General features: G+C 34.6%; 1 protein-coding gene across 1 annotated transcript; it reads right to left on the bottom strand.

Annotated features, from left to right (window-relative positions):
- Window positions 1-793: 793 nt before the first annotated feature.
- On the bottom strand, window positions 794-11582 carry LOC110775218 (probable sugar phosphate/phosphate translocator At3g17430). Its single transcript, XM_021979815.2, has 10 exons — window positions 11377-11582; window positions 10958-11100; window positions 9554-9661; window positions 7951-7982; window positions 7818-7868; window positions 5445-5506; window positions 5096-5357; window positions 2219-2484; window positions 1836-1933; window positions 794-1272 (listed from the first exon to the last, which is right to left on the bottom strand). The coding sequence occupies exons 2-10, from the start codon at window positions 11039-11041 to the stop codon at window positions 1093-1095; spliced, it is 1143 nt and encodes a 380-aa protein (XP_021835507.1). The 5' UTR covers window positions 11042-11100; window positions 11377-11582; the 3' UTR covers window positions 794-1092.
- Between the last annotated feature and the right edge of the window lie 2489 nt (window positions 11583-14071).

Below are 14071 nucleotides of genomic sequence, written 5' to 3'. Positions count from 1 at the left end.
AGAAAATGGCGAGAGGTTGACGAGAGAAAAAATGGCGAGATGTCCTAAATGATGTCAGGTAGTAGTTTTTATACATGTGGGTTATAATGATCATGTGCAGCGCACGTGGTTTGTTGTGATGAAACGCGGTCGTTACATCTAATATGCACGCATAGATGCGTGGATACCTATTCACATATTAATAATAGCAATTGCCACTGCATTAATTTGTGCGCAACAAGCCAACAACGTATGAAACTATGAACCCACTAAGAACAAGAAAAGACGATCTCTAAGTTGAATACAAATATATTTTCTTTTTTTTTAATTGATTGTTGAACATTAATCTTATTGACATGGGCCTAGATAATTCTTATCAGTCTCCAAAACTTCAGCGGCTGAAAGTCATACGTTACTAATACTCCGTATTAACGTTTTAAAAGTCACTTTACCTACCTTAAATTATATTCCAGCTCATTACCAAACACTTCTAATCATTTAAGGTGACTTATTTTTAAGCACCTAATTATTTAAGGTGACTGAAAGTACTTGCCAAACATAGCACAAATATAGCTACATTTTTGTTTACAAGGCAAATCGATTTTCATTTTAGATGTGTTGCGCGTTCATACAAGATTACATTTTGGCTAACTTGTCCATGCATTAGCTGCCAGGACAGAAATTTCCTATAGCAAACAAATTATTGGTGCATTCAGAGTCCTTTATCCCAAACTATAATTTGTTTGCTGAAATGGAAAAAACAAGACTTGGGAAAAAACAAGACTTGGGAAAAAACAAGATACAAACAAGCACAATGCACAATCGGGAAAGCAGAAGCTTGTTACAATGCTTAGATGTGATTAACAGAATTAATCTCACATTGAGTATTGAATGTTCTAATTTCAAATACATGATAAAACCCTAAAAAGGGTTAAATTTCTGAGTGTTTACAAATGAATTTCCCTAGATCTTCCGTGTCCTAAAAAATTACAGCAAAAAGATGCATCTCAACGCCTAGAAAATATAAAGTATGCCGCTATTTTTTTTGGTCCTAATCTTCTCTGCAGAATGGGTTACCTGTGTGAGCCCTAAAGAACACCTTTCAAAAACCAATCATACAGGATGTGGGTTATGTGTTCGCCCTATATGAGATAGCCTGGAAGATGTAATTAAAGGAGCTTCTTCGTCAACAATCATCTCAGAAGCTGAATTACTCCCTCCACCGCCTCCACCAGTTTTACTATCATCATTGGGTACATATATATCAGATGACTTCTTTTCAAACTTCCAATCCTGCATGCAGCAAAGTAAAGGAATCTCAACACAAAATTACCACAATTTTCCCTGCTACTCAATTTGTGGGACGATCTACGTGTATTCGTAAATACCCTGAGATTCTATGAACAATCTATAAGTAGTCTTGAACTATCATATTAAGAAACAATGGTATGCTGTGATGTATACGTGTTTGGAGAGATTTACTAGCAACTGGAATGTTTCATTTGCCTTTTGAAAGTTAAAGTTCATCAAATTTGACCATATTTTTGTTTATTTATGTACAAGGAAAAAAGATATCATGCAGGATCTTCTTAGATCCATTTTAAAGCGCATTTTTAAAATATATACAGTTTACAATGTTCATTAAAACACGAATGAAGATACTAATGACCGACTGTCTCTCTTGGAGACTGGAAAAGCAATTGGGTATGTGATTTGAGGTATAAAAACATTTACATTAACCAGCCTAGTGTCCCGTCCGAAAACAAAAACAGCCTAATGAAACTTGACACCAGAAAGCCATAGAAGTACTAGCCCACTGGACAGAAAAGTCAATCATTGAGATCTAAGAAGCAAACCTTTGCAACTCTCTCTGTAATTCTTTCAGGTGAAGCTGGTTGAGATGCACGGATATCCTTTATCTTCAAATAGTTGTACATAACAACACCAACAAGTGCTACACAGTTGAATCAAAAGTAAACATTAAAATATATAGGCAACAAGTAAAGAAGATGCAATTTTAGTGACTGGAAACAGAATGAAATGATAAACCCCTTAAGGATCACTCAAATAGAGTCAAATACTGTTAGTGACTGGAAACATTAAACAGGGGAAGTAAACATTAAAATATATAGGCAACAAGTAAAGAAGATGCAATTTTAGTGACTGGAAACAGAATGAAATGATAAACCCCTTAAGGATCACTCAAATAGAGTCAAATACTGTTAAACAGGGGAAGTACCAATTGCATAGCCAATTATGTTGAGCCCTGTGATAGCTGATTCCGGAAAGATCACTGTCGAAAGAGCAATCAGAATCCAGTCTTTTAGAACACCAGCAACACGGATAGTAACTGCCCCAGTTCTACCGATTACCAAGAAAATTGAGAAGTTCAAGGCCAGAGCGCAAATTGCATTGGAGAAGAAAATCCAGAAATTGAATTGAATGCGGGAAATATCCATTTGAGGTTGCTCCAGCATATACCATGGAATAAACAGAAACATAAAACTGCATGGGAAAAAACATGGATGAGTTAGACTGTTTTCTTCGTAACATAGTATACTAAGTTGTTCAGTGAGTCAACTGTACAACAGAAAGCATGGCTATAAATGTTGTTAGACCAATTGGTGATTATTGAAGTAATTAGGGAAGAACAAATTGGAACAATTAAGAGAATAGAAGCAAGATGACACAAAATTTGGGAGGTGGGAAAATACTTTGAAAACTATAAAACCCACCCTAAACAAAGAGATTTGTTGTATTGATTTAGAATTAGAGTTTATAAGAGTATTTAGCATATCCTCTCTCTAATTCTCCCTCACAAGCACAAGGGTGAACACAATGAAGAACTTCTTCACAAACCTTAGCTTTCTCTCTCTAAATTGTGGATGGTATGCAATAAAATGCCCCCAAAAGGTATTTATACTAGTTCAATAAATGAATCACAAACCCGGTTCAAAACAGAGAAAACCCGATGAACCCTCACGTGCGGTCGCACGAGGGTCGCAATACCCGTGCACCCGCACACCCCTGCTCCTGGACAGCTCTTCGTAAAATTGACATAACTCTCTCGTTTCTTATCCAAAATAGAGCTTATGACTAGGCGTTGGAAAGCTATTGAAACCAAGGTTATCAAAACCGGGATTTTACTTTGAATCGGAAAGAAGTCTTAGAATCGTAAGATTATACGAACAAGTGTAATCAAGATTTATACTCAAACTTCATTGAAAATGCTTATATTGTAGGTGAAAAACTTAATAATTAAAATATATAGTTATTTACTAGCTAATAATTAACAATTTTTATCTAGTAATAACTTTCTCACTGTGATTCAAATTTACGAGCTTATCGCTAGTCAAGAAAAAAGTGTAGGATCGTGTTGAATCGTAAATAGAATCGTAAGACCATAATTAAATAGTAGAATCATAAGATTCTACGATTGAATCGCGATTTCAATAACCATGAAACAAGCTTTCAGCTCCAACTGGAATCACCTCAAACAAATGAGTAGATCATGAGATATGTCTATTTTAAGTTGAACTTGTGTTTTGAACCTCTATTCGATTAACCGAGTCACTAATTCCAACAAATGTTTTTCTCAAGGTCAGGCAATCTCAGTTTGACTACCCATTCTATAAGCGGGAACACTTTTTTTGCCTATCCTGCACCCAACTGTACCCCACACAAGAAACAACACTACTTTACTAAACAGGTTTATGGACTTTCCTAAAATAAACACTTTTTATTACATTTTTCTTTCAAATCACTATATATATAAGGAAGCCATGCCTAAAATCACCGTTAATTAATCAAAACATAAGACTCTAAACTTACCGTAACGGTTATTGCGGTAACCATAAACAACCCTTAGTGGACAAAATATAGCCTCCGATTATTGATGATGTAGAGAAGTTACGAGTGGTGATTGGGTTGACCAATTAAAGGTCAAATTTGGTTATGTTTCGGCTTCAAGTAGTGATTTAAAATTAATTGTCATAAAAATCAATTCATAATAGACAAAATATCAAAATGATACACTCCCTCCGTTTTTAATACTCCCTCCGTATTTATTTAAGAGATACACTTGGCCGGGCACAGGTATTAAGAAGAAGAATTGAATGAAATAAAAAAATAAAACAAGTAGGGTTGGGTAGATATTTTAATAAGTAAAACAAGTGGGGACCATGTCATTTTAGGGGGTGGGGGGTGGGAGTGGGGTGTAGATAGATTATTTAATTAGATGGTGGGATTGATAAGTTACTAAAAATGGCAAGTGTATCTCTTAAATAAATACGGCCGGAAAAGGCAAGTGTATCCCTTAAATAAATACAGAGGGAGTATTAGTCTTATTTTGACTTTTTCATCTGTTTAGACTCAATATTTAAACTTAAATATCTCCAAATATGTATGTTAAAAAATTATAAAAATTTGATAATGTGAAAGTACACATTGAAACGAATAAAACAAGATCTCAAGTGAATATGTTTTGAAATACATATTGGAAAGAAATTAGATTCTTTTCAATTGTGAAGTGTCAAGATTCCAAATATGACTAATATTCAAGAACGGAGGGAGTATTTAAAAAAATAATTTTGAATTGCTCTGATAAATAAATAAATTAAAAAAAAACTATCTCGAGGGTTTTTTAACCCAGAAAACATAACTCAAGTTTGAAGGAAGGTCAGAGACAAGTAGAAGAGAAATATGAGCATCATTCTCTGTAACTATTTTACTATACAAGATCCTAGTGCAACTCATAGTCTCATGAGGCTTCCACAGACATCAAGGGTTTGGAAAGACCGACAGATCAGATAAATGCAGTCTTTACCGCTAATGAGGACTTTTTGCCTCCATATTATCAGAAAGATGTGGACTAACCGACTTACTTCCCAACAGTTTCAATGTCATAGATTAAAGCCAGAAAACTTTCAAGTGGTAATCTTTTCATTTATCTAATTGTTAAAGTGGACAACTCTCTTTGTGCAGTCATCTCCGGCTAATATGAATTCAATGAATTGAGTTAATGAGTAAAACATGATGGTCAGTGATGGAATTCGCTAATGACGGAATCCCTATACATATTGTGAAGACATAAGCATCTGAAAAGCCCACTTCATACCTGCACGGAGCTATGTAATACAAGCTGGTGATAGGATTTAGAGTCAAACCCTTCTTCTGTAAGAGAACTTGAGTTAGGACCAGCCTAAGTGCTTCAGCGAATATTCCAGTGACCTGGTATAGTGTGCCGATGATATTAAAATGGATTTCCCCATATGAGGAAACGACGACTCCGACACTGACCAGGAGCATGTTCAAGAACACGTCACACCTTAGTTTGTCAGTGCCACACGCAACGGCCATGACAAAAGTTGCAACGGGCACTGCATTAAGTAACACGGTCAAAAAACTCCATAGTAATGACAGTACATAATAAAAGAAATACAATTTGAGGTATTTATTGCACATACTCAGAGCCTTAAGCATTTGGATGAAGGCCACTGAAATATGCAAATAAGCAGTGTTTCCAAACCTGAAATTACCAGAAAGACAAACATCTTTGGTACATTAATGTTTGGCTCAGACTAAGCAGTAAAAAATGCTATAAAAACTTTTTAGGTAAGAAAGAGGTTTCTCCATGTCAACCAGCAGGCCTGGCTCTAAAGTAGGAGTAGAGACTAAAGATATTGCAACTCCATGTAACATCTTATGACAAATTGCCTATATGAGATGCCATTCAAAATTATGTTCTTGTAAAAGGTAATTCAAATCACTCAATGGTACACGCCTAAACGACGATTTCAAACTTACAGATATACAAGCATCTTGAATCTATCCTCCCCAAACAGCATCATAGCCACAAATGACACTAAGTCATTTGCCACTACAGATGACAATATAATCTTACATAAATGCATAAGAAAATGATAAAGGGTGTGGATAATGAAGCGCGACAAAGACCTTCATTGCATCCAATCACATTATTAAAAAATCTTTTAAAATCCAAGTATTGACAACAAAAGGTGACTCTACAACTTGTCGCTTAACAATGTGCTTTTCCATTTTGCCTTTATAGTACTAGACAAGCATTCCCTGCCTTCAGGCCCGATCCTGACATTTTTAGGGCCCTAGCCCTTAGGCGAAACAAGAGACTACGGCCCCTTCCAAAATGTACTTTTTATTCCCTCTGTCCAAGAATAGTCGTTACACTCTTCTAGGCACACAGTTTAATGTGATAAGTGGTAGTGTGGTTATCAATATTATTTTATTAAAAAGTAGATATGATGGAAGTTAGTGGGGTATTTTAATATTAGAAGAAAGACAATGTATGATATTTTTATATTGAAGGATAGGACAGTTGAAATTAAAATATTTGTGTGGTGGACCAAAGTGAGAAAGGTACATCTATTAAAATATAATAAAAACTTTCCTAAAATGGGTTGGAAAAAGTGTAACAAGTATTCTGGAACGGAGGGAGTATCTCATTAAACCAATACATTTGACACATTAGTTGAATAACGTTGTTTCACCAAATGAAAAAAATACTATGCATCAAAATTTTCGTTTAGTCCATTGTATTGTCAAGATCAAATCAACAATATAATAACATATCTCCTCCTAAATTCCAGAAGCCAGTTCCAAATTAGCTCTTGCAATATATTAATAAAAGAACTCACACTTTATTTTATTTGATAAAAAAATTAATTCACTTAATTGCTCGTATAAGATAATCAATAAGTACATATAGGTTTGTTATACGGAGGAGGGAGAAGTATTCGTATGATAATCCTTTAATTTTATCTTCATTAAATGCTTGAAATTCAAAATTTTAGACTATATAACATACTCATACTATTAAAGTTTCAGAAAAATAAAAAATAAACATTGACTCATAGTCCATCAAGCAAGTGGTTTAGTTTCGGGCTTTGGGTTCTTATTCTTCCGGAGGATGGGGCGTTATCATATATCGTTAGGCTATTCGTCTAATTTTAAAGTTTGTTCATCAAGTTTTCTTGGAACTGAGGCTAGGGTAGTATGAGGTTTGAGCGTAGGTTTCATTGGTCATCCAAAAGGTGAAACGAAGTGTTAAACAATCTTGCCCACAAGAACCAACTCTGATGTGCTAAAGCATTCCCTATTTCAATGAATTATAAAGTCTGATGTCAAGTTTACATGAATATCAACCACTCCCCAGAAGACGTAAGTCTCTCTTTTTCTCTCCATGTTCAGTCACCAAACACCATTACCTTATTACCATCTTTGCCATGGTGAATCTCCAAGATATTCATCACATACATACACCCATACAGGAGCTACTGTTCTTATCTCCAGCTATGTTGTATATATGCTGACATTACTCTGCTCTAGGTTCGCTGGTACTTGGACAAGTGCAAAGATTCAGTCTAAGCTGTCAATTTCTGTTTCGAAACTAAACATGCCAAGTGGATAGTTCCTAAAAACCTTGATAATGGTGGTGCAGGACTGCCTCTGAAGTTTTGAAAGGTTTGATCTGGTTTACTCTGTAAGTTGATTCAGTTTTTCTTTTTTAATTTTACTTTTAATGGAATAACGAACACAACTAGTTCATTTTGGTATTAATAGATTTATTTTCCTAAGGCTATCAGATAAAAGATGCAACAATATTTTCTATTATCCGCGAATAATTTTCGTCACTTCTCATGGAAGCTGGACTAATCAAGCTTCACCTAACACAATGAAAAACTTCTAAAGATTTTCAATTCTAGAATGGCATAACTCACAAGCATGCAAATATTCAGACTGGCTGAAACTTATTTAGCTTTGACATCACCCTATATAAAGAAGCAATGTATGAAAAGGCTCACCAAAGACTTGAGGCAAAGAAGGCACTTATGGGAATTACACATGTCGCGTAACTGCCAATGAGACCAAAATTAGAATAAGAAACAGTTTAATTGAGAAGATGCAAAGAATTTATAGGTGCATGATGTCACTCACATTTCAAATGTCATTTTGACAGGAGCTACAACCTGCAAAATATATAAAATCAAATCGTACAGGCATCCCGGAAAGAGACAAAAAGAAGAGAGTGATATCTCAAATGAGTACATAGAATTAAACTATGCTCAAAAGATGTTGTCATTTGTCTAACAAACAATTATAAATTTAGTATTATGTTTACTTAAAACCCTCAGTTCAAAAAGCATGTGAATATTAGGAATATAAATGGAGGTAAATAACAACTCGCTAGGACAAGTTTGTAAATCGTTCTGGTCCGACTCAACGATTTATATTCCAAAATAATGTAAATTCATTTATGTCCTCAGCAATGCAGTCAAAATAACAAAACATAAAGGTGGTAAAGAGTGTGGTGACCCTATTTTTACAAAATTCTAGATGGTGGAATTTATTTTTCTTGATTTTCAGAAGTCACCCTCAACTTTGTATAAAATAACTTCCGTGACCTTCTTTTTGCAATTCCGTTAACCAACTGTTATCTTATTAAGAATACCCTTCAAAACAACAATTTCCACTTCCTCCCCTCCCCCTCCAGCCCCTGTGTTCTTCCTCTTCTTTTTGCCTCCTTTTTTTTCCAGTTCCTCGTGTTCCCTTTCCACTTCTTTGTCTCTTCTCCTTTGTTCTTCTTCTTCTTCTTTTTTCTCTTGCTTCGTTTAAGTTTTCAATTTATTGTCTTACGTCTGCTCTTGCTTCTTTTTAAGTCTTCAATTTCTCGTAATGCTTATGTTGAATTTGGTTCTCTCTCCTATACTTCCATGGATTTTGCTCCTCAAGCTTACTTTATTCAGATATTTTCCTGCAATTTCTTTCCTCAACTTTTATGTTCTTAAATTAGTTTTTGATATTTGGGTTTTTGATATTTTGCATTTATGAATTCTGGGTTTTTGATAATTAGCCTTTTTTAGATCTGTATTTTTCATGATTTTATATTTTATCTTCCGGGTTTTTAACGAATTGGTTTTGATAATTTGCACTTTTGAATTCTAGATTTTTGAGCTACTTCCATGAAGGAGGATAAAACATGGAAGGAGGGAGAGAGGAAGGTTATTTTATTTTATTTTAATTACTTAACGGTTTTTCTTATCAAATTAATGAAATGAGGTCGTGAAACTTACTTTATACAAAGTTGAGGATCACTTCTGAATATCAAAAAAAATAAAATTCCACCATCTAGAATTTTGCAAAACACAAGGTGACCACATAGAAATTCCCAAAAGAGTAGCATAAATTACCAAATCCATTGGCAAACAAAAACAGCATTAGGCATATGACTGGCAGAGTGAAATGTTAACCAAAAGATGAAAGTGGGATAGGTGAGGCATGGGGAGTAGATTATTCTACGTCATGAAAGGGCTTCATATATGAAGATGAAGTATAATCCAAGCACTGATTTCAGGTGAAACTCGTTCTAATCAATAATCAATATAGCAGTCTATATAAATTACTTTCTTGAAATAGCAAGAATAGTAGTAATTGAAATACTTCGTATGTGTTATAGTAGTCCAGGAAAACATGACAATATTTACAACTAATAAGAAGCAAGACTGTAAAAGCTTACTTCTATAACTTAATACAATCATACCTTAAAAACACGAACAAGAAAGAATGCCACCACTCCAGAGAACCCCATATGAACCATTGTGAGTGTTATTGGAAATGGAAAATTGAAGTACTTTGGAGAAAGAACCCACTGCAAAAGCAATCATTGCAAATGACCAGAAATGAAGACAGCAAATAGAAACAATGAAGGTAAAATACGCCAAAATTTTCCTATAAATGTTATATGTAAGGAAATGTCCTTTCCTGCTGTAGCCATGAACATGATGGAAGGAGTGATTCAATTACTTTGCACCGGGACACCTATGACTCCACCCCCGACTTTCTAAAACACACAGACACACACATGCAACATATGCACACTCTATTATAAACACGTTTTCACCTTAAAAACCCAAGTGAAATACTTTAATCTCAACTTTACATAAAATGGTCAAATCTCATGTTTGAACACCAATGTCCAGAACTAGTACCCAAGTGAAACTAACATAGTAGTTCCACATTCAGCAATACTTCTCTCTCTGGGAGCTTTATATCATTTGTCTTAAGACGAAAATATTTTGTGATGGATCCCTCACACGTCACCTATGGATGTCTGTAAAACGCTAAAACCTATAACAAATTCTTGATTCTTCAGCTGAATGTGTGTGGAAACCATGGGATGGAACAAAATGACATATGGTCAGACTTCCAATGACAATAAGTCCATAACAAAGTTGGAAACAGAACCATTATTCTATCTAGATTGACAAATACAAAATCATACCCAAAAAGAAGTTGACAACTGTTAGAGATGCTCCCACTTATTTCACTCGTTAATTTTAAGACGTCACTTTTGACAGAACATGTTCCCAGGAAATGAAAAGATTGAAGTCATTGCACCTAAGTCTTGGGAAATAAATCTAGGCTTTTATGTAAAGCAATAACCACTATCTACTCTCCCATGGATTATTACCCAGTATGATGAGCCACCACATTTTATTAAAAAATTTAGACCTTAGTGGTTTGAGAGTAGGAAAACATGTTATTTCCTGGTTTAACTCATCTGACTTCTAACTCTGGAACTCTGGAAGCACCTATTTTTTATCAAGCATAGTGTACTCAGTGTACTGTCAAATCACATCGGCAACTTAGAAGTTGGATGAACTTGGAACTTAAGATGTGCACATTTATCGGAAGAGCTGAGCCATCTACATCCTAGAAATTTGAAAACAGTGACATGGGGATCAGCCAGAACACTAGAACAAAATCTTCTAAACAAAGATTGCTTCAAACCGATTCCACGGCCAGTATCTCATGCATAATAACACTTAACGGGCATTGAAAACATTGTTTCGCTGGCAAACAAGTTAACAATAATAAAGTAAGAATGAAACAAATGAAAGCAATACTTATTCCCTGAAAAATAAATGGAAATGAGAAAGATTACCTTATTGTAAAGTATAACTCCAGATGAAAGTAAAATGTACATCAATAAGTAGAGATAGGTCAGTGCAAGTGACGTGTTGATCATTTTCGCCTACAACTACCAACCACGCCCGTCCCTGAGGCAGTGCAGGAGGGGCGCCCGCCCTGAGCCGGAGAGATGAACAGTGATTATCAGAAAAATCCAATCATATTAAAAAGGATTATACTAATTGCAACTAGAATTTCTCATGAAAAATACCAACACAAACCCAACAACAATGTATTTAACAATGTGAAACCTATCATATCAGAAAAATCGAATCCGTGATCCTGATCAAGCTTATGAGAATCATATCAAAACAAAGCTAACAAACAATCCAGGAAATCAATAGAAATGTAAATCAACAGAAAAATCGATACAAAATACTTGTAGATAATTACCGAGAATAGCAGCAGCTGAGAAGAAGAAGTGGTTGGCACAGGCGCCTCCAACTAGAGATGCAACTACAACTACGAGATGCTGATTTTCTTGGAGGGTTTTGAGAGGAGGGACTGAGGAAGGAGATGCAGAGCACAGATTTGGAGTTTGAGGAGAGAGAAAAATATTATGACATCGACATTTCTTTCTTTTAACAAAAACAAAAAATATGCAGCCACCTCCCAATCTACCACCTAAGAAAACTACCGTATTTCTCCATCTTTTATTAAGTGTATCGTTATTCGACGCCCACATACGTTAAAAACGCCCATATTTTTAACGTGAAAATACACTTTTAGCCTTATAAAAATGTTACACCTCTCTTTATTTTTTCACTCATTTTTCACCTCTCCCCCTCCGGCAGCCTATTTATTCTTTTAACATTACTTGCCCGAAATTTTATTAAAAATTAATAATAATAATAATAATAATAATAATAATAATACAATAATAATAATAAACAGAAATTATTATTTTAAAAAATAATGAAACAAATAATTTTTCAAAGAAAACCAATAATTATAAAACAGAAAATATAAAAATAATTAAACAATAATAATGATAATAGAAAATTAAACAATAACAACATGAATTGAAAGAAAAAAGAAAAACAATAAAAATCATACTCATTCTCCTGCGCACAACCTTTGCCGGATTGACAAGGCAGCCGCGCACAAATTGTGCGCCGGCTACATGGAGGCCGCACACAAGATCTATGCTGGCGCCATGTCGTCGGCGCACAACCTGTGCGCGGTTGCCTTGTCAGTCCCGCAAAGGCTGTGCGCGGTTGCCTTGTCAGTCCCGCAAAGGCTGTGCGCGGCTTCTAGTCTTCGACAATAAAAAAAATTTAATTTGCCTCCTCCTCGCTTCTCCCTCCAGTCGCAGCCTCCCCTTCCCCTCTTGCTCCTTTTTCATGCCTTCCACTCCATCTTTGGTCGACTCCAGCAATATTGATTTTAGTTTCATCCAAAAAATGTGGTGGGTGGTCTGAGTTATTGAAGTGAGATAAACATCAATTATTATGTTTCAATTTCTTTTCAAACATCAGTTACGTTATTGGAGGCCATTAAACATCAATTAACCGATCAATGAGAGTGCAGCAAAAATGAATATGTTAGTAGCGAGGGAGGCCACGAATGTAACACCCCGACAATTCTCTCTTTTCTAAAATAACCTTCTATTACTATATACTAAAAGAGACACCAGGAATGACACGTGTCATTTCCTGGTGCGATTTTTTTCCGCCAAAATATTTTTTTATTTTTTTACTTTAAAATAAATAAATTACATTACGTTATTTTAGGAAACTAAGATAAAAATATATTTTAATTACCATAGATATGTACTGCATAATATATTGTTGGAGGAAAGCTAAATCAATATTATTTTTTCCTTTATGATATAATTTTATTTATGTATTATTATAACTTTTTAATCTGATAAAAAATATAAAAAATATTGATTAATGAACTTCTAATGTTAGTCTACTATTAATAATATAATACATGGTAACTGGTAAGTAAGAATGTTAATTAAAATAATAATAATACATGGTAAGTAGACTAACATATAAGTTTATTTATCAAGATTTTACTCAATTTAAAATATGTTGTATTTGACTAACTCGGTTATGATCGGGTCTTTTCGAAAATTAGTCTTGAGTCATTCGGGTTTGGTTAACGTTAGTAGATCGTTCTACATACAAGTAAACGACTATAATTTTGAACTTTGTATAGTAATATGCAAATTTAGTTCATTTGAATATTTTTTTACACAATTTTGAATTTATACTTTTTCATATATCCTTTTTACTTTCATGTTTTTCTAATATCACAAGTCTTTTAGTTACTATTAAAATAATAAATTTTAGTAGTAGCCATGCGTTGCACGGGCCCTAAACTAGTTTTATATAAAACGTAGAGAATTATCAAGGCATTATCGCCCGTGTGAAAACGTAACGGCTTATTCAGAATTTTGCAGCGGAAAACATAAAACTAACTTTAGGTTTATAAATAATCGATTACAGGTTTAATCCCAAAAACCAACCAACGAAAATAAGGGAATATAAATAGTACGATAAGTTTAAAGTCTAAATTAACAAACCAAGTTACTTAGCAAAACGAAACTAAATACAAGCTCTCTAATCCCGATCCCCATGATGCATCATCTTCAAACCTGTAGATGGGCAATGCTTATTGATCCTTAGAGACTGCTCACCAAAAATGGGTCATCACAGGATCAATAAGGCATAGCCATAATCAACACACACAAACAAAGCACGTAATCAGCAAAGCTGAGTACTACATACTAAAACAAGAACAATCCTAACATGATACTAATAAACGAACAACCCTAACATGATACTAATGAAACATAAGTAAGGAAAACTTAAACATATTGACTTGAAAGCTATACTTGACTGGACTAGACTTTTGTATCCGTAACATTATTTTAATTGAAATAGTCAATGGACCGAGTTGCTACTAGAAACTTCTTCTTCTTCACTAAGGAAGACGAGGTACGGGCGCGACTCCGTAAACCCCAATGACCTGAGATATCGAGGGACTTTTGAATAAAATAGAACCGGTGATCAATCCGGCCTCAGAAAAAGTCATAGGCTACCCATGACCCCAACTCCTGATTGTCCGTCACTTTAGA

This window comes from Spinacia oleracea, chromosome 5 (genome assembly GCF_020520425.1).
Source record: "Spinacia oleracea cultivar Varoflay chromosome 5, BTI_SOV_V1, whole genome shotgun sequence".
Classification (NCBI taxonomy): Eukaryota; Viridiplantae; Streptophyta; class Magnoliopsida; order Caryophyllales; family Amaranthaceae; genus Spinacia; species Spinacia oleracea.
This window is presented reverse-complemented; position numbering and strand designations above follow the sequence as displayed.

Bases quoted from the DNA above. Each gene is read 5' to 3' on its own strand.
- LOC110775218 (XM_021979815.2), bottom strand. From the start codon at position 11,041: ATGATCAACACGTCACTTGCACTGACCTATCTCTACTTATTGATGTAC. The intron at 9,662-10,957 runs GTAATCTTTCTC...TTGCTTTTGCAG, and splicing joins GAGTTATACTTTACAATAAG to TGGGTTCTTTCTCCAAAGTA. The intron at 2,485-5,095 runs GTATGAAGTGGG...TTTCCCATGCAG, and splicing joins TATTACATAGCTCCGTGCAG to TTTTATGTTTCTGTTTATTC.